Here is a 22,523-nt window from a genome sequence, read left to right as displayed (position 1 = left end):
GCTCATCAAAATTTAGCTGTGTATACCAAATTTCATTCATTTATCACAACGCGATTGAGAGATATTGCAAAAAAATGATTTCCATTCCTCCCTCTTCAATGGGTCCCTGTGCCCTTAGGAAGCATTTCCGGACCCATGTTCATATGAACTTTTTTACTTAGTTTTGATCATAGAATCGTCCTGTTCAGGGTTGGCAGCTAATTATGAGACACCCTGTATAGCAAAATAGGAATAAATAATATTGCAAAAGTTAAATTGGAAATGTAAAAGTAAAAGTAATCTGATTGGTTAAATTAAAAAAAAAAATAAAAAATTGTATATAAAAATAAGAGTGCAGTGCAGTTGTACTCAATGAGACGAAGAAAAAAAAATAATAGAATAATAAATAAGACAGGAGAGAGGACATTAATTGTCAAAAGAGAAAAAGAAGATTGTATAAGAAAAAGCTATATACAAGAAAGAAAATTTTCTTGAGGAAAAAATTGTGTTAGAAGAAAGAAAAAGGAGAATTGGCAGATAAATAAAGCGTAACTATCAAATAAGTCATATTACTAAAAAGTATTTGAATTGTCTAAGCTAAGAATAAAGGAGATAAGGAGGGGGCTATTAGTAGCTAGTTAGTAGCTATTAAGGCGAGTCGAGAAATCACAGCCAGCAGAGCGAGACAAGATACTGAGAAAGGAACTAACTGACCACAAGGAGAGAGTGAGCGGACGAATAGAAGGACGAGGACAGGAGAGAAGTAGCAGAAAGAAAATTTCTACGTAAGAAATCGTGGACAGTAAAAGAAAGAACGGATAGTAGAGATGTATGTATAGATAATAAGTGAATGTTTGTAGAGTAGAAATAAGTTAGCGCAGGGTAAATAGGGACATTAAAAAAAATGATTATAAATTTCTATTACTTTGTTTATCATTTGTTATATCAATATAAAATTTGAAACCAGATTACAATATTATTTAATTTTTTTGTTAAATTAAATTACAAGTAAAAATTAATTTATGAACCGACTACTGAGATAAGACCTCATGTTCTACTAAATTTTATATCTTTTATTTATGCAAAATTAACATAGGTAATCTAGTTGTCATACAAATAATCAAAAGTAAAATAGAATCTCATTTTAAATCCAGAATACTTTATAAAAAAACAAATAATCCTTAAATTACAATTTATATTAAAAATATCAAATTGAGTGATAACAAATAAAAAGCTAGCTTGGTAAGTAATAAAATTATATTTTCTAAATTAATAGTCAAAATTTATAATATTTCCACTGGCGCTCAACACTACATAATACATAGAAATACATAAACATAAAACACTAGTTATCTTAATTGCAGCATCATAATATATTACAGATAAAAAAAGATAGAGTTTTCAATTTTTTATTCCACTTCAACTCAAGTTACAATATTAAACGTAAATTAAATAATAGTAAGTACCTACATCATCATCTAAATATTCAATTGTCGTCCTTCAACTGTCACACATTTCGCGCATCTTCTGGCAACGCTTCGGGTAGCATTCATTAAATGTATATTAGAAATATTATTAAAATAATTTTTAACATTTCGTCGAAGTTTCTCGATAGAGTATAAAGGAATTTTAAATATGTTTTTTAGAAAACCCCAAAGGAAAAAGTCCAATAGACTCAAATCATGTAACCTATCTATCTGATCGGTCCGTTTGTTCCTATCCACCTATCTCCTAAAATTTCGTTAGTATTATATTATCATACGAGTATATGTTGTGCATTTAAAATAAACGTCATATTTTTACAACAGATGTGAGATTTGTAAAAGTAGGAATTATAGTTTTATATGTATTTTCATTTAGGAAAAAGGAAATATATATACATAATTTATATATAAAACACCACGTATCTCCTGTGTTTGTAAAAATAACTATAGTATGTGATATACTGCTAAAAAGCAAAAAAACTCTATTTTTCAGGACATGGTCATCTACGATTTCCATTTAAAAAAATATAACTTTGGGTCATAACTCCGAAATCTTAAGATCTACTAAAAATCTAATACTGGCATTGAATTCTACGCCAAATAATTGGTCTTGTGCAGTTTTCACTTTAATTCTAACTTATTTAACAGCTAAGATACAGATACGTTCAATAACAATAACAAGAAACGCCCTGTAACTCAGAAACAAATGAAGATAGCAAATACCTGATTTGACAGTCGAGTTTGCCATGAAAATCGAGCTTGAGAACGTCGCGTCGTGTCAGATTTATCATATCTTTAGTAGTTTCTGAAATACCTTAAATTCCCATCAAAAATGGACCAGCCTGTACAGATAGGTACAACATATTTAAATATCAATGCAGGAATCTCGAAAAGTATTAAAGATACAGAAAAGTTTATTAATAATATATTGAGAAAACAATTGAATTACTATACATTTGGATTTTACTTGGAAAAAAATACAAATTTTTCTTTTCAAAAATCAGTCATAGCTTTCTTATTTTTATTCCGATTTTATAGGACCTATAATACCTATAGATGTTTCTAAATAAAAAAAGAATTGCTACAGTTTTTGTCAGCATTTTGTAGATAAAAAAGTGGAGAAAATATCGCATTGTCCCATTACATTACTGTTACGTCCAAGTTACAACATTTGTTTCATCAGCAGCCACTTTTAGAGGCTGATCGTTCAGAAACTGAATTCATTTGTTTGACGGACAATGAATTTCAGCGACAGGTCCCTGTATATCAAACTTCATTGAAATATCTTAAAAAGTGACGAAGTCATCCCAAAAAATGGATTAAAATTCAATTTGTGGACCAACAACTTTTTTAGGAAGCGAAGATAACTCGATACAAATCGAAGCACCGTATACAATCGTAGAGCGATAACGTCTACGACTTTATAAACAAAAAAATAATAATCAAATTGCTCCTCCGGTTTCTCCACTAGCTCTTTTAGCTAACGAGGCCCAGCAGAAAAAAATCCGAGGGTTTAGATGAAATTAATTAACATTAACAATAAGCTTGCTTCAAGATTTGCCAAATGTATTGCCCCATTAGCTGCTAAAACAGCCGCTTAAATCCTCGAATCTTTTTTTAAGGCGATGGCTACGCAGATACGGATCCTCTCACGGAAAGTTTGAGGTAATTAATTTGAATTGATTACGCCTAATTGTCTACCTTAAGATTAATTGCTTTTGTAATTTTAAACAGTGCTCTCCGTAAAAGGGCATCTCTTATTCAAACATATTTGAGAAGTACTAACGGTCTTTATATAGGGTGACTCTCAATTCGAATGCCAAACTTCTACAGGGAGCACCTTGATAAATGGTATTTAAATTCTATTGCCATGAGAGGATTGGATTACATAGCTTATCCCTTTAATAATCTTATAGCAGAAGCTAGAGTTTGTGAAAAAGCAAATACTTTCTCATAACTTATAACTAAAGCTCAACCAATCAAAACGTTATGTACTAAATATTATATTATACACCGATTGGGTATTTGTGTTGCTTGTCTGCAGCGTGCTGTGATTCACAGTATTCGGATACATTTTTAGTTTTTTTTTGTATACTGTCTTGTATTTCTTAATTTATTCTCTAACGGAAGTAAATTCCAATTTTTTCCTGTAAATGCAAGTCTCAAGTTTGAAGCATGTAAGATTAATGAAAATTTGAAAAACTTAAAAGATTTTGCTAAACATTAATATTTTAGTGGACATTTTTCTCAATTTTTGGGTAATTTTTCAATGCAAAAGTACAAACTAAGAAAAATAGATATTTAAAAAAAAACATATTTTCTTATTATGTTAATTAGTAGTAATTACTATCGTAAATGCATTGTTGTTACTGCAAGAGATCGCAAAAAAAAACACATCCGTAAGCATCTGTAGTTGCCAACAAACTCTGTTAAAATATGGAACAAAATTAAATAAAACTTACCATTTCTAGAGAAAATGTTGAAAATGATCCCTATTAGCGCGGATACAGGCATTGCACCGACACACCCAATTTTGAAGAATATTTTCCCATATTCCAGGTATTCACCCAATTGTGTTAGCAGCTTCAAGTATACGGTTTCGCAATTCTTCCACTGTAGCAATTGCAGTATTGTAAACCCATGACTTCAAGTGACTGCAAAGATAAAAGTCCATCGGAGTTAGATCGGGTTACCGAGGTGGCCACGGCACAGGACTAAAGCGTCCAATTCATAGCTGAGGAAGCATTTCATTCAAAAGTGTCGTTACTTCTCGAGTACTGTGTGGAGGAGCCCCATCTTGAAGATAAAACATGTGTGCCAGAACTTGTAATGCTACATCGTCCAATAATTCAGGCAACCGGTTCTCCAAAAAATCAGCATATGTTGGTTCATTTAGTCGTCCTTCAAAGAAATATGGACCCACAAAAACATCGCCTATTATGCCAGCCCAAACATTTACCGAGAACCAATGTTTTGAAAATGAGTTTCCCTAATCGCGAAAGAATTTTTATCGGCCCATATGTGCATATTATGGAAATTCACTTCATCACGGGTAAATGTCGCCTCATCTGTTACACAAACATAAGCAGGAAAGTCTACTTGATTGTCACATTGCCGTAAAACCATCTGTAAAAACGCATTCGTTGATCACAATCCGGGTGTAAAATTTGTTGACCTGGTTGTAGATGATAGGGATGCAACAGCTAGCGCCTTAAGATGCGATGTACGGTACGAGATGGGGTTCCTACTTGTTGTGTCGTCGAGTACTAATTGTGGGGTCTTCGTCAAGATTTTCCAACACTGTATCTTCAACATTAAGGTTCACTTGCTGACCATGTCCTTCTCCTCGACGAATAACACTTCCCGTATCTCGCAGCCGCTGAACGCACTGTAGCATTTTCTCCAGCTGCACCATACACTAACACCATATCGACACGTTCGGAAATAGTAAATGCATTGTTTTCTCGGCTCAATGTAGAACTAGTTTGTGCACAAACCAAAAAATTAAGCAAAGTAAGAAATAAGAATCTCGTTCTTAATGTAATCGGCACGCAATTCTTATTTTTTACTTCTTTATAAAAGTTACACTGTCACTATCGTGGAATTACAAAATAAAAACTTTTGTCTGGAATCTTTCACTTTTTAACACTGATGGTCGATGGACGATGCTTAATATTTAATAATTAAGTGAATAATGAATTCAATACAAATACACTTATTTGTATATGAAATTAAACATCACATTCTTCTCTATGTCGTATTTGACATATTTTGATATTTTCTTCAAAAACTGGCCCTCTACATTTTCAGAGACAAAAAAATTGACATTTGTATATTAAAGTAACCATGAAAAATGAATTGTACACACACAACCCATTTCTTGAATCTTTGTTCAACAACTAAGTAGTCATGAATCAAAAACATTATCAAAGAGGTAATCTTCAAGTTGCTATGCATTCGAAAGAGTCAGAATTGAGCTAGCTCATTTGAACTTTTTATATCTTTTAACCACTGTCAATATTTGGCAGTGAAATTAGGGGACATGCTATATTTTATATAAAGGTGTAGAATGTAAGTTTTTGCGTAAACTTATGTTTAGGATTATAAATGCAAGAAAACTTTAGGTTGATAATTGATAATAAATTCAGATTATAGATTTATTGATTGAATTTTTTACTACTAAATGTACTATATTTATACATATAACCCTGTTGAATTTTGAATTCTTCATTTTCATTTTTTAAAACAAGGTTTCACACAAGAATGGGACCTTAGATTATTGCAATAAAAGTCGAAATCATGATTTCACTCTGTATTAATTTCTATAATAAATGTCGGTAGTACTTCTGCGCAATGTTTCCGAATGTACCTTTATAGAATAAAATCCGGATTTCTTAATAAGAATAAAAATATAAGGTGAGCCTTAACAAACATACCTTGGTTTTAGGAGACCTTTTCTCTCAAACTGGAAAGATCTATAATCTCCCAAAAGATTTCCACGATTTCTGCATTATTTTTCTGAATTAGACATACTGTTGTTTTAATTCTACATGGGTAATCTCTTTAAAAATGAAAAATGTTGTTGTTTTATTGCGTTCACTTTAATTATACAAAATCACCAGATTGAATGTTTTACGTATTTGTTTTCAAAGAAAAGTTTCTGTGCTTAAACACAATTAAAAGCTTTCCCTCTTTAGCAGCAGAAAAAACTTTTTGCATCGCACTTTAGTCATTTTGCATGAATAAATATTAAAGCTAAAATCATCCTTTATGCTGTGCTAAATTCGAATACTACAACGCCAGTAGATTATAATTGATGGTGGTGTAATTATCATTAATTAGTTATATTTATACGATTGAAAATAATATTAGATTTTAATGTCATATGATGTTGGTGACAAAACTACCGAACCAAATTCAACTTTTTTTCAGTGTATAATATACATATAATTTTTCTGTGATGGTATAGTAACTCCAGTAGAGTTTTACGAAAAAAAAAAATCGGAAATGAGACATTTCTACACCTGCCAAAAGTAAGGAAAATAGTTATTTATCAGAGAAATATTTTTTTTTAAGAAATAGGACATTTTTTGCACCTGTCAAAAGGGAAGAATCAAATACCATTATTTTTATTATATCATTTCTATATGACGCAATTTTAGTATGAAAAATGTAATAAAAATTATTACTAAATATTTATCACGTTTCTATAAATAAAGTTTCATATATGTTTAAGTAAAACCATTTTATTATATTAGACTGAATACAGAATTTATCCAAAAAAAGCAACGATCACTGCACTGTGTACATTTAGTTCATATGTTAAGGTTGAAACAAATTTTTTGTATTGCGCTCTTGCATCATCAATTTTGAACTAAACAAATTCTGTTAGCTATACAGAAGAATACTGGAACAGCAGATTTCAAATAGATTCAATAGATTCAAATGGATATGTACTTTAGATGTTGAGAAATAAATGAAACCAAATTTTGGTGCACATTTAATAAATTGCTTTTAGAACAAATAAAAACTCTAATTATTCTCAGATGGTATGTAATAAAAATTTGAACAAATATTCGTTTCAAAATCAAACAAACATGATTTTGTTGCATTATTCAATAAATGCTAGTTGTGCTAATATTTACAATTTTAGTTCATTTTATATTATTAAATGAAAATTCAGTATTTGCGATTCAATGGAATAACAAAAAATTTGGAAGTAGTCTTTTAAAATTAGTAAAATTATTTCCATGAAATTAATCACGTATCACGTAACTCATGTCCAATATGATTAACACCAAACGAGTTGCAGGGGTGACCCTACGGTTTGGGTCAATGAACAGAAAATAACAAAATAATATAACAGTTATTTTAGTAATTGCCTCGGTAATTGCATAACCTCAATAGGTAGGAAATACAAGACCTAGTGGCCCTTTCGAGATCAGTGAAGTAGTCTCTTAGTCCCTAAGTGACTCTAAATTTAGACGGATGGAACGGAGTAAACTTCTATAAACGCACAATGTTTAGAAAGACTGCCAATAATATCATCCAAAGAATTGTCTGATAGTGAAAGTTTTGTCAGTGCAGGAAAATATTCGTAAGGAATTGCTTAGATAACTCAATTAATCAATTCTCTCTCACGTTTTCCTTTTATTATTCCTCATATTATTGTCACAATATTATACCTTTTTAAATTAACCTATAGCAAAGCGAGTTGCTTTTATCAATTACTAGTTGTCAAGTTGTGAGTTTATTCATCACTAATAATTATCGCTTGCATTAAATAGAGTCTCTTGTTCGAAGCTAATGGAAATATGTTCATTACAAATTTATGTAATTACATGTGACATATACTGACACAAATATACATTGAAGGGCATTTTAAAATTGACTGTAGCTGCGGCAATATTTATACAACCTGGTGACATAGATTTTCAGTAGTATCTGGTAATAATGGAAATGATAATAATTTTAGGTAAATTTGTATGCCTGCAAGTTTACTACTTGTTGGAAAAGTGTAACTGATCTACGAGTACCTTTTTCAGTACGGTAAGTAAAAATTGAAACTGTTTTCATTGGATATGTTGTATAAAAATTTCTCACAAATTAAAAGGGTAACTTACTTTTATAGCATAATGCTAAATTGAAATAGATCCTGTGTAGATATAGATAATCTACAAAGTATTCTGAAAAATTAACAATAAATATTTTTATATCTTTGATGATACCAGTCTATCCATGCATAGTAGTGGTTCCTATATAGTCTATTTGATTATAAAGGCCCCGAACTATAACTCCGTTATCCATTTTTGGACACTCTGTAAAGTATATATAAGTATATTTTTGTTAATTTCTTTATACTGACGCACAATTTTTTTTTTCGTCACACTGTGGATGAGTGGTGACGTCATCGATATTTTTTGCACGTTGTGATTGACGTTTTTATTTTCTTTCCAACCATATAATGTGTGGTGTGGTATGCTAGGTTCAGAAATATTAGGGCCATACTTCTTTGATGGTTCTTTAACTGGTGAACGATATAACAAATTTTTGAGAGATGAGTTACAAGAGTATCTGGAAGAATTACCAGTTCATGAGTATGTCTATATTATTTTCCAACAGGATGGTGCACCTCCACAATAATGCCAAAAAAACATAAATTATTTGAATGCTACGTTTGAAGAACGCTGGATCGGTACAAGAGTACCCATACATTGACCGCCACGATCCCCAGATATTAATCCATTGGATTTCTTTCTCTGGGGTTTCGTATAAAGTGCAGTTTATGGCACACCACCAAATAACAGTTGAAAGACAGAATTAGTACCGCAATAAATAATATTTCACATAACGTTAAATTAAATAAAGTTAGAAGTGCAATTCTAAGATGCGAATTATGTATCGAAAGTAATGGACAGTACATTTAAATTTCACATTCATTTTACATTTTTTGTTTGCATTTAATACTGTATTGTACAATTATTTATTTATTAATAGTAGGTACTAAGTTATTGTTACGTACATATTTTTTCTATACCTTAACTGTCTTAGAGTTGCTTCAAGTTTACTAAACTTTCTCCTGTTAGGAATAATTCTGTTAAGATGACGTTGTAATATAAATGTAAAGTCGTTACACTGTTTTTCTACATTCATAATAAGCCTGCTGTATATCGACTAATTCATTAAATTCATTCATCTTGTTTTAAGTTGAAAGGTCACAGCAATTACAAACAAACCGATAAGTGATGGATAGCGGTATGCAAAATTGTTTTTCCAGCGCCTTCTATTTGCTATGATTTAGAAAGCGAGCACCGTAAACTAAAGCCAAAGGCTGAAAGTTTTCTCATTTTTTCTCAAAAATTTCGTTATAATTTGATATGGTTGGAAAGAGTATAAAAAATCTATTAAAACGTGCAAAAAATGTAGGTATAATATAGTTAAGTCTGTTTAAAAAAATTACGATAACGTCACCATTTATCGACAGGATGGCTTTAACCGATTTCCAAAATTCTTTTCTTTATGTGATAGTACTCAAAAAGGCCTACTTTTTGATATTATATTTTTCGACATGTGATCTACTATTATTAATAAAGGACTCTTAAAAATTAAAAAATATGTTAAGGCATTTTTTAAGAAAGAAGTGGATAGCATTTTCGATTTGATCACACCTCAAAACCCTAAATACAAAGTTTTATTATTATAGCTTTTACATGGTGTTCACAAAATAGGTGCAAACTTCGAAATATTTCACTCATTGCAGTATGACTTGTGTTAAAAGTGGAAAATATTTTCAGTGTATTTTTTCATAATTTTATTAACCGTAGGTATATCCAGGCAGTTTCATTGACTTCACTCATACAGGATGCCCATAATATGAAATTATTATTTCTTTATCGTACCAGAAATGAGTTTCACAACAAAATAATATTTAAATATTAGTTTTCTATTAGTCCACCACCATTTTGTATGCACTGTTCAATTAATTCGTCTCCTCTTATTTCTAACAACTCTCATCAACTGATGTGGTGTTATTTCTCGACGTGCTTGTCTAATTCTATTACATAAATCTTAGTTAAAAAAATTATTGTGTTTTATGGAATTTTATGTGATCCAATAATCAGGATCTTCTTTTTAACGTTAATCTAAACACATAAATTTTTTTAAATTTTTTAGATAATGATTTCTGAGAATCAGTACATGTACTTCTTCTTCATATAAGACAGAACCTCTACCTTCAACTAGATGGAGCGCCTATTCATCATGTATATTCATCATCGTAAGTCATTTGGTTAAATGAGATTTTCCCGAGAAAGTGGATAGGTCACAACAGTCCGTTAGTTGAGTTGTCGTCAAGAGCTCCAGACTTGACGCCTCTTGATTTCTTTTTATGGGGAACTTTTAAAAATAAAGTGTATTAAACAAGACCCCAGAAGATTTATGTAATAGAATTGGATAAGCATGTTGGCAAATGACATCACATCAGTTAAGCAGAGTTATTAGAAATAAGAGGAGACGTATTGAACAGTGGACTAATAGAAAACAGTAAACACCCTGTATGAGTGAATCCAATGAAAATGAATGGAAAAATTAATTAAATAAATGAAAAAAATACTTTAAAAATATTTTCCACAGTTAATACTCGACACTACAATGAGTGAAATTTTTCGAAGTTTGCACCTATTTTGCATGTAAACAACATGTAAAAGCTAAAGCTCTAAAGGGTTTTGAGGTGTCGTCAAATTGAAAATTCTATTTATTTCTTTCTTAAAAATATGTCTAGTATGTTTTTTAATTTTTGAGGGTCTTTTCTTAATGATAGAAAAGGGTAGGACATAGAAATTATCACATGTCAAAAAATATAATATTAAAAAGTAGACCTCTTTGAGTACTACCAAATAAAAAAAAGAATTTTGAAAATAGGACAACACCATCGTAAATATGGAGGTGTTCCGACTTTAAGTGAAACACACTGTATACTTTACAGGGCGTCCAAAAATGGGTAACCAAATGATAGCTCGGGGTTTTTGTATGTACGAGTAATCAAACAGACTGTATAACGATACTATCTTGTGTAATAAATAATTTTTTGTCCGTAGGTGGTAAAAAGTTAAAACAACTTTAATTTTATTACTTTTTAAATTTAATTGGNTTATACAATGTTTTACAATACACTTGCCCATGATAAAACGTCTAATTATCGAAATCACAGCGATGCGTACACGTCAAATGCTAGGACACGACTGAGCTGGGCTCCAAATCAGGCTCCAAAGTGTTTTCACCAAAGTCGCTCTATAAGCCAGTCTAGGTGGTCTGTGGTGTAAACGGACTTGATTTAACCCGTCCTGAGAAACGTCAAAGCATAAGCGTAGACGAGGGGTCTACTTCCATGGCTATAATAAATTTATAAATTAAAAAAACACAATTGGGACGTTTTAAAAAGTGCCTGTTATAGCAAACCGTAAAAAATATTAGATGATATGTTTTATTATATTTTTTCATTATTTTCTATATCTTGTTGCCTTTTACGCAGAAACGCCAATGGATTTTCGTTCCCGGCACGCTTTATCCCCCTTACTAGTCCAAAAGCTAGCGATGAATCACTCTCTATTCTATAATTTCGACCGTGGAGTATAGAAGTGCAATTCGAAGATGCGAATTATGTATCGAAAGTAATGGACAGGATTTGAATTTCACATTCATTTTACGTTTTTTGTTTGCATTTAATACTGTATTGTACAATTATTTATTTATTAATAGTACTAAGTTATTGTTACGTACATGTTTTTCCTATACCTTAACTGTCTTAGATTTGCTTCAAGTTTACTAAACTTTCTCCTGTTAGGAATAATTCTGTTAGGATGACGTTGTAATGTAAAGTCGTTAACTGTTTTTCTACATTCATAATAAGCCTGCAGTATATCAACTAATTCATTAAATTCATTCAACTTGTTTTAAGTTGAAAGGTCACAACAATTACAAACAAACCGATAAGTGACAGAGCGGTATGCAAAATTGTTTTTCCAGCGCCTTCTATTTGCTATGATTTAGAAAGCGAGCACCGTAAACTAAAGCCAAAGGCTGAAGGTTTTCTCATTTTTTCTCAAAAATTTCGTTATAATTTGATATAGTTGGAAAGAGTATACAAAAATCTAATAAAACGTGCAAAAAATGTATAATATACTTAATCCTGTTTAAAAAAATTAGGATAACGTCGCCATTTATCGACAGTGTGACGAAAAAATAAATTTTATGCGTCAGTATAGAGAAAATAACATTCCATTTAAAAATGTGTGTTTCACTTAAAGTCGGAAAACCTCCGTATTTAGGATGGCTTTGGCCGATTTCCAAAATTCTTTTCTTTATGTGACAGTACTCAAAAAGGCCTACTTTTTGATATTATATTTTTCGAAATGTGATCTACTGTGATTAATAAAGGACTCTTAAAAATTAAAAAATATGTTAGGCATTTTTTAAGAAAGAAGTGGATAGCATTTTCGATTTGATCACACCTCAAAACCCTAAATACAAAGTTTTATTAATATAGCTTTTACAGGGTGTTCACAAAATAGGTGCAAACTTCGAAATATTTCACTCATTGCAGTATGCCTTATGTTAAAAGTGGAAAATATTTTCAGCGTATTTTTCCATAATTTTATTAAGCGTAGGTATATCCAGGCAGTTTCATTGACTTCACTCATACAGGATGCCCGTAATATGAAATTATTATTTTTTTATCGTACCAGAAATGAGTTTCACAACGAAATAATATTTAAATATTAGTTTTCTATTAGCCCACCACCATTTTGTATGCACTGTTCAATTCGTCTCCTCTTATTTCTAATAACTCTCATCAACTGATGTGGTGTTATTTCTCGACGTGCTTGTCTAATTCTATTACATAAATCTTAGTTAAAAAAATTATTGTTTTATGGAATTTTATGTGATCCAATAATCAGGACCTTCTTTTTAACGTTAATCTAAACACAGACATTTTCTTAAATTTTTTAAATAATGATTTCTGAGATCCAGTACATGTACTTCCTCTTCATATAAGACAGAACCTCTACCTTCAACTAGATGGAGCGCCTATTCATCATGTATATTCATCATCGTAAGTCATTTGGTTAAATGAGATTTTCCCGAGAAAGTGGATAGGTCACAACAGTCCGTTAGTTGAGTTGTCGTCAAGAGCTCCAGACTTGACGCCTCTTGATTTCTTTTTATGGGGAACTTTTAAAAATAAAGTGTATTAAACAAGACCCCAGAAGATTTATGTAATAGAATTGGATAAGCATGTTGGCAAATGACATCACATCAGTTAAGCAGAGTTATTAGAAATAAGAGGAGACGTATTGAACAGTGGACTAATAGAAAACAGTAAACACCCTGTATGAGTGAATCCAATGAAAATGAATGGAAAAATTAATTAAATAAATGAAAAAAATACTTTAAAAATATTTTCCACAGTTAATACTCGACACTACAATGAGTGAAATTTTTCGAAGTTTGCACCTATTTTGCATGTAAACAACATGTAAAAGCTAAAGCTCTAAAGGGTTTTGAGGTGTCGTCAAATTGAAAATTCTATTTATTTCTTTCTTAAAAATATGTCTAGTATGTTTTTTAATTTTTGAGGGTCTTTTCTTAATGATAGAAAAGGGTAGGACATAGAAATTATCACATGTCAAAAAATATAATATTAAAAAGTAGGCCTTTTTGAGTACTACCAAATAAAAAAAAGAATTTTGAAAATAGGACAACACCATCGTAAATATGGAGGTGTTCCGACTTTAAGTGAAACACACTGTATACTTTACAGGGCGTCCAAAAATGGGTAACCAAATGATAGCTCGGGGTTTTTATGTGTACGAGTAATCAAACAGACTGTATAACGATACTATCTTGTGTAATAAATAATTTTTTGTCCGTAGGTGGTAAAAAGTTAAAACAACTTTAATTTTATTACTTTTTAAATTTAATTGGATAGTATTTTTGAACTGCATTGAAGAGAAAATTGTAAACAAATGGCCCCTTGTGGCAAAAGGTCCAGTTAAAGGCTTGATTTTATAAATTTAGTTTTGCCTAACCAAAAATATCTCACACTGAGAAATTAGTTAATTGTTTCTAATTATATGATAAGCATTACAATACAGTCATGAACAGCTAACATTTTTATTTTCATTCTGAACACTTATTTTGTTTATCTACCATAAGATCGTATAAGGTGTCAAATACTCTATATTTATTTTACTGTTTACTTACCACGTTGTTGAGAATGTTCAACCAACAACTATCAAAATTGTAGGATTATGAAACACACGTATCACCGTTTAGCAAAATAAACGCAGGCTACTTTAGTTTTCTTTTTACGTTCTTTTCCATGTTCGTAAATTTTCAATTCCTCAAATTATTCTTATTTTGTTTTGAATATATGTATAAGAAACTGTAACAAACAAACAAATTCAAGAAAATGCAAAAATTAAAAGGAATTTCTGTATCAAAATATTTCTGCAAAACAAGTACCTAGCTAATTCATAATATAAATAAATATGCTACACTACATTAAAGTAGATACCTACTCTGAAGTGTGAAGCAAACTTTTCCGGAAAAAAAAATTGCCGACAGACGAATGAAGGGGTGAGCACAAATTTGTAGGGAGCAGCGACGACAGTATTACAGGGTTCAGCTGCTAGCGAATCGAGGTAATCTCAGGATGTAAAGAATAATGGGGGGAAATAAACCGATCCGACGTAAGACATGTTAACATCAGAATCACAGGAGGCTTGGAATCGCTGCGAACCAAATTAATCTAGCCTTTTGCTTGCTAGAAAACGTAGACAGTAAAGTTTTTTACTAAAAGGATATGCAGTATTATATATGCAAGATTGGGTCTGTTAACAGTGCATGTGTCCTAGTTCTTTCTAATTTTAGAAATTACATAGGTTAGAAATTACACAGAGAAAACAACTAATAATTGTTATCAGGGACAATGATTGAAGATTAATATTATTAGGATCAATGCGTTTTCGAGTAAAAAGGAGAGAAAAAGTTTATATGGACATATGGGAAAAATATCTTCTAAGAGAGCTAAAAATCTCTAAATGTTATTTTCACCAGATAATGGCTATATTTTTTGAAACAATTTCAAAAAATTTGTAACTTCTACACCAACTATATTTTTTACTACTTAATATATACTACCTTTGAAATCATATTTATGACGATAAATTTCTATTAAACCGGTAATAGTATTATCAACTGTGAGGTGAGCATAGTTTAAGATTTAATTAGTAACTCCAAAATGACTCGCTTACTGGATAAAACGGAAGAGATCCTTTTCTTTAGAGGCATGGAAGTTCTAAGGTTCTTAATTTCTCCCAGAATCTCCGCCGTTGATCCGTAGTTCGGGTCAGAAGTTCAGTAAAATTTTATTTTTGTTGAGATTAAGTTTCACCAGCCTACACTGAAAGACATGGGTTTATTAAACTGTTTCTCTAGAAAAATGTATGTCTATTTTATAACGGATATACAACTTTTAATTAAAAAAAACACTGATCTATACTCATACAATGAGTTTAACTGAAAAGCACTTAACACGTTGACTGCGAGATAATCTCAATGTACTTTGTCCGTGACTGCGATACATATCTTCGGGGATATGTAACAAAACTTCTTCTGTGTGTGGTACATATCCCTGGGGATATGTTATACACTTGCATGTATCTGTAACTATATATCCTAGGATATTAACGTTTTCATTCGCAAAGAGTTTTGAAAAGAAAATAATAGAAAAATCGTTATTTCTAAAAACTACAGATTCTGCAACTTCCACACGATACAGTAAAAATGTGATTATTGAGATTCGCATATTTTTTATAATGAGTAGATATCCCCCGAGGTATGTACCGCAGTCAACGTGTTAAATATGCTTCTATGAAATAGAGGTTAGGTATAATGAATTACTTATATATTATTATGTGTTGTAAGCTTTGTGTTCCATTTGTATAGTCGAAATATTTGTTGTATAACGGCCAATATCCCAATCTGTAATAACAGTTGTGTTAACAGAATTATTCGTTTTCATAATAATTATGTTTCCGTTTTTAATGTGTAAAACGCGTTTTACAATGTTCAAGTGATCGTCACTTCTCGGTGCATAATCGTTTATGATCGTAAAATTTCCGACAATCCGCTGCGACAGTATTGACACATGTTCTGTGTGATACATGATCATACAGCGATGTGTGAAGTAGAAAGTTATGTAAGTATCTAACTGTTTTATGGTTTGTGATTGTTTTGTTTTTTCCTATTTAAATCTTGTCTAAATCTTAAAAAATTTGTGTGCTCTATTAGAGACCGCTGATGTTAAGCTTTACATAAGATGGACGAACAGAAGTCTAACGGTGACAATAAAGAGCACGGGTAAAGTCAATCAACCAGATGAAATTGAATTAGAAGAAAATAAAGTAAACCTTTAAGGGAATGTTTCATTCTTAGAGTGGAAATTCCCATATAAAGTAATGTAATACGAAAAGACACGGATATAGCGTTACTAAACTGGACGGTTTTGGGAGTGATTTGTCACCATGTTTAATACGTAAATGTTTGTTATATGCTTACGTTAGAATCTCAATTTACAACTTCTACGATAAAATTTCTAAAAATTAAAATAATGTCATGTTTTAATACATTTATTATTATAAAACTTATAATTAGTATTAGAGGTTTTAGTAATGGGTATGGAATACCTTAATAACAGTTATATCAACCAATTTGTAAAGAATATAAACAACGTTGTATACCAGTTATACAATAATTTAATATAGAATATGGTTTATAATCACTATACAACTATGTCAGTAATACGCTAAAACAAACAGGGAACAGACAGATAATATTAAAATGCTATAATACACTACAAACAAATGCAAAAACATACTTATACAAACATAAAATTCAAAGGAACATTTTTTTAATTTGAGTAATACTGGAGCAGAGTATGTCTATGTGAGATTCAATATTAGAATAACCAATAATCATTTGGTGAACCGGATACACTTTATATAAATTAGTACGATGATGCTTGGTCGCGAAGAGGTGTAAATGTCGTGTATAAGTTCTAGGAATATGAAAATTGATCATTTGTAATATATCTTCACATATAATGTTATTATTCAAGATCTTGTATAAGAAAATAACAGAATTTAACTTGCGTCTTTGAGACAAGCTACTCATATTGAAACGCTTGAAAAATGCTTCCTGATGAAATCCTTGAGGAGGATACTGGCCATCAATAAAAAATGTAGCTNGAAGTTCTAAGGTTCTTAATTGCAGTTTCTCCCAGAATCTCCGCCGTTGATCAGTAGTTCGGGTCAGAAGTTCAGTAAAATTTTATTTTTGTTGAGATTAAGTTTCACCAGCCTACACTAAAAGACATGGGTTTATTAAACTGTTTCTCTAGAAAAATGTGTGTCTATTTTATAACGGATATACAACTTTTAATTAAAAAAAAACACTGATCTATACTCATTCAATGAGTTTAACTAAAAAGCACATAAATATGCTTCTATGAAATAGAGGTTAGGTATAATGAATTACTTATATATTATTATGTGTTGTAAGCTTTGTGTTCCATTTGTACAGGGTGAGTCAACGATTGGTTAAAGTAGATTTGCTCCGAATTGCTAAAGTTTATCAAAAAACTATTTCTACAGGGTGATAAGTACGCTAACAGGACACATTTTAAAAATATTTTAAAATATACAGGGTGCTCCAAAAATTTGTGGCAGGNCTTGCGGAACACCTGAAGTCTGGGCAAATTCAGTAGATTTAACACCAGAAATTTGAACAAACTGAGTTCTGCCAGTGAAATATGACTTCATTAGTTCAAGAAAGTCTGACGATAGTCCAAAAGCGCTTAATTTATCCATTAAAAGTCCATGGTCGAGACGGTCAAACGCCTTCGAAAAATCTGTATAGACTACGTCTACTTGGCTTCCCCGATCTATAGCCTCGCTGATAAACTGAGTAATGCATACTAAATTAGTGACTGTCGACCGTCCTTCCATAAACCCATGCTGTTCAGGAAGTATAATATTTTTTAATTGAAAGGAGAGGACACGATGTATAGCAGTTTCAAAAACCTTACTGAAGTTACACAGTATTGCAATAGGTCGATAATTAGCGATATCATTTTTACTTCCTTTTTTATATACGGGGCATATTCTTGAAATTTTCCATTGATCAGGGAATGTATGTGATGTCAGAATTAAGTTAAATATGGTGAAAAGAGGCTCTGAGAAGACGTTAGCACAGTCTCTAATCAAGAAAGCGGGTATTAAGTCCGGACCCATAGTCATTTTAGGCTTTAATTGTTTGATAGAAAATAATACATCATTGAGAGAAATAGAGTTATATGCAATAGTAAGTGCATTGTTATACGAACGCTTGTCTTTATTGAAACTACTAGATGCGATAAACGAAGTTGAAAAATAGTCTGCAAAACCATCAGCGATTTGTTTGTTGTCACTACATAATATATTATTGTAAACCATTGTAGATGGGATAGTTGAGTTACCTCTCTTTGAGTTGACGAAGGTCCAGAATTTATTTGGATTGGATTTAAATTCTAATTCCGTAGCAGAAATACACACAATTGAGTAATAATGGCGTTTAGAAATCTAATAAAGAGTAAAGCACACTTCTTTCAGTGTATGTTAAACACTGTTAGAGGTATTTGAGTTAGTTTTACTTAAATAAATAAATAACATCATGTATCTTGAAAACAAACCGAAATTAGACATAAGTGTACGGGGACTTTTATAATTTGAAGTCCTCAATCATGTGGTTCCATGTATTTCACTTCTTTCAATGTCATGGCATCCTAGGTATTAACAGTTTTTGACAAGATTTTTTTTTCTTTTTCTCAAATAGTGATTGAATTGTTTCCAAAGCATTATTGTGTACGGACTTCTGTTCACGTAACATATAATTTGAAATCAATTTTATTTCAAAATAGTGTAACACTGAAAACAAAAAAGTTCCTTTTTACTGAAAAATGTATAGTACCTGCGACATTGCAGGTCGCCTTTTGCCAGTATGGCCATATTGAATTAGGCATTGAGTAGCAATAACCATTCATAGTTGTAGTATTCTTCTACACATCCCGTGTTCTCATTCCATGTGTCTAGTTAAGACGTTAAACATAACTGCAACATACATCGGTTAAAGTTTAGTTACAATTCAGAAGTGAGATACGAAATTACTGTTTTCGTGATGAGTAATGAGCCAGAATACCATGTCTAATTTTCCTAAACCTAAAACTGTTCACCAAGTTAAACAGTTTTTATGGTTAAGTTCCTATTTTAGAAAATTTATTAAAAATCATGCCCTTATTGTAGCACCTGTAATAAAATTGTTAAAAATGAACGCAAAATGGAAATGGAATTAATCTCCTGATGAAGTTTTTTTAACTATCAAAAAAAAGTAAACGTCTAGACCAGTTTTGTCAATGTTTGACCCAAGAAAGAATTACGTACCGATGCCAGTAGTAAAGGAATTGCTGCAATACTCTTACAGAAGCATGGCGATAGTTTGAGACCCATAATGTATTACAGTAGAAGTACCACTATCAATGAACACGCATTTACCATTCTTACGAGTTAGAAACCTTAGCTGTATTCGAAGCCATCAAGAGGTTTCGGATATACTTAACAGGTATTCACTTTACTCTTGTAACTGACTGTTCAGCAGTATGTTCTACTTTCAATAAACGTGACTTATTGCCGCGAATAGCGCGCTGCTGGCTAAGTATTCAAGATTTCAATTTTCAAGTCAAGCATCGAAACGGAGAACAAAATGCCCTAAGCAGAAACATTCCTACACCTAGTATAATGAAAATCGATGTTAATGATTGACTCCTTTGTATTCCAATGCAAGATGATAAAATTAGATTAATCTTACAAAAACTAACAGGTGAAAGAGTACATACTTCGAAAGGAATGGACGACTGTATAGAAAGACAGATTAAAATAAGTTATTCCGAAATCCGCCTAGTTTTAACATCTTACCACGATGAAATTGGTCATATTGGACATAAGAAGTGTGAAGCACTAACCAAAGAAAATTTTTGGTTTGAGGGTATGACCCGGTTTATAACAAAATACGTTTATTCCTGCATAGACTGCGCATACAAAAGAAGAAAAGAGAGAAGGCTTTCTATATCCTATCAATAAACAAACTAAACCTTTACACACCTGGCATATTGACCATTTAGGCCCTTATGTTAAATGTCCAGGTGGTTATAGCTACATTTTGATGATTGTTGACTCATTTTCAAAATTTCTATTTCCGGGGCCAGTTAAAACTACTAATTCTAAAGAAGCTATACACATTCTGAAGGATCTTTTGTCTGATCGTGGTAAAGCATTCACTAGTAAAAATTTCAATCAGTTTTGCCATGAACATCAGTATGAACTCATCTTAAATAGTGTTGCTTCGTCTCGGTCAAAAGGACAAGTAGAACGTTTCAACTTAACACTTGAAAATGCCATTAATACGTCCATTAATGATCAGACCGAATGGTATTCCGTGTTACCTAATGTTGTTTGGGATATTAATAACATAGTGAATTCCAGTATAGGGTTCACACCACACCGACTTTGGTTTTGATCAAAGTAAACATGCTTCTTTAGAGGCACCTGAAAACTACGTCGATAGAGAAAAGGATAGAGTCCACGCTAAAATGAAAATGGATAAGCGAGCTATTAGAATGAAAAAGCAGTTTGATAAAAAACGTATACTGCCAAAGAAATATTCAAAAGGTGACTTAGTGCTATGGAACGGATCGGCAAATGCAAGTAAATATGTAGCCAGAAAAACTGGAATGAAATATGGAGGACCATACCAAATTTTTGATGTCACGAGTAATGACCGGTATGAAATAACAGTCTTGAAGGGCATGAAAGCGTATAAGAAATACAAAGTCACAGTCGCAGTTGATCAACTTAAAGAATTCTCAAATGGTATGACTGACGATAGCGAGTCGATCAACTCTATTAATAGTTTAGATGAACTAATAGATCTTCTAGAAGCTTAACACAATAATTGGCAATTGTAATAGTGTACTTATTTATATGTGACATAAGTAAAATATTGCAAAAAATAAACAAGCATTCTTTAAAATGCAGGAATATCTGCTTAAAACCAAATTCATGAAAACGCAAAAATTAAGAAATAAAATTAACATAAATAAAATAGGTTACAAAATTAAAACTAGTTGCAGAAAACTGCTTAAAACAATAAAATTAAAATTGCCGAGTGTCCAAGATACTCGAGCTTGAAAAACAAATCATTAAATCAAAATTTATCGCAGAAATCTGCTTAAAATTAAATTTAAAAAAACGCAAAAACTCAAGCTTAAAAAACTGCTGAGTATACCATGCTCGAGCTTAAAAACTAAAATGAAAATGATCTGCCTAAATCCATGACGAAACAATTATTGTGCTGTCTTCTTTATTTTTCTAGGAAACCATATAAATCACAGGGCCAAGCACGAAAGGAGACGAGGTCATCCAAGAAGTCAGGATCGCCCAATGTTGCATCAACACATTACATAGTGTAGATCTTATTCTAATTATATTCTTATTGCATGTTCTAATATTTCATACAATTGTTTTCGTAGGTTTAATTTCTTTGTAGAATAAAAAGTGCTTTATGTAATTTGTACGTTTGATATTGTTCACTAATTTATCAGGAGATTATTATATTTAATTCAAAAGTGCCGTTACACGTACCACAATGATTTCATTTCAATCATCTACGTTACATCTTGCAATTCAAAAGCCGTACTTGTAAATTAATATTTTAATTCGTTCTCTAAATGGCGCAGTTGTGAATATAATTTTAGAGTGAGAAGTTTGTACCGGCCTTGTTCACAGTTACATTTTAATGGCACCCACAAATCACAGAAAGATAAATATGTTGCTGGCTCTGCCTATATTCGGAAAATATCTAAACAGAGGTCGAACCGAAACCCTCCCTCCTCAAATCTAAATGCTAATGTTGCTTAATTGAAACGATCCAACACGGGTTTTAACAAATCGCTTCTTTCGCCTCGCACTTCGCAAACGGCTCTTTCATCTGGGCGTGATGAAAATATAATGTAGTGTATTTGTCCCAGTCTTTATTTCAAACGGTATAAATGGGCTTTAAGGCATATATCCCAGGGGATTTATTAGTCGCAGGTCCTGCGATTTCCTGCAGGCCATTTATCCAAACTTTAAAATATCACGCGTAGGTCGGAGTAATGGGGTGATGGATGTCTTCCAATGGGCAAGTTATTTTAGTTAAAACGTTTAAGCTAAGCGGCTTATATTCTAGGAAATATCGGCCCGTAAAAGCAATTAAAACTGGACTCTTTTAAGCCGGCTTGGCAGCAAAACAAACATTTATGTTCACCGAATAAACTAATATTTTCCTGGAAATAAGTAATTATTTTGTTCATAGTTATTTTGTTTAACTTTATTTAACTTTAACTTTATTAGACTTCTATCTGACACG

General features: G+C 31.6%; 1 protein-coding gene across 1 annotated transcript in view; it reads left to right on the top strand.

The window, feature by feature from the left end:
* Positions 1-21,562, top strand: part of LOC108912398 (neurexin-3-like) — a 28,916-nt gene extending 7,354 nt beyond the window's left edge. The window contains exon 2 of the mRNA XM_023455626.1: positions 21,489-21,562. Within this exon, the coding sequence (XP_023311394.1) occupies positions 21,489-21,500 (12 nt within the window). The 3' untranslated portion in view covers positions 21,501-21,562. The remainder of the gene's footprint in view (positions 1-21,488) is intronic.
* The last annotated feature ends 961 nt before the right edge of the window (positions 21,563-22,523 follow it).

Source organism: Anoplophora glabripennis, unplaced genomic scaffold, assembly GCF_000390285.2.
Source record: "Anoplophora glabripennis isolate ALB-LARVAE unplaced genomic scaffold, Agla_2.0 scaffold682, whole genome shotgun sequence".
Classification (NCBI taxonomy): domain Eukaryota; kingdom Metazoa; phylum Arthropoda; class Insecta; order Coleoptera; family Cerambycidae; genus Anoplophora; species Anoplophora glabripennis.
This window is presented reverse-complemented; position numbering and strand designations above follow the sequence as displayed.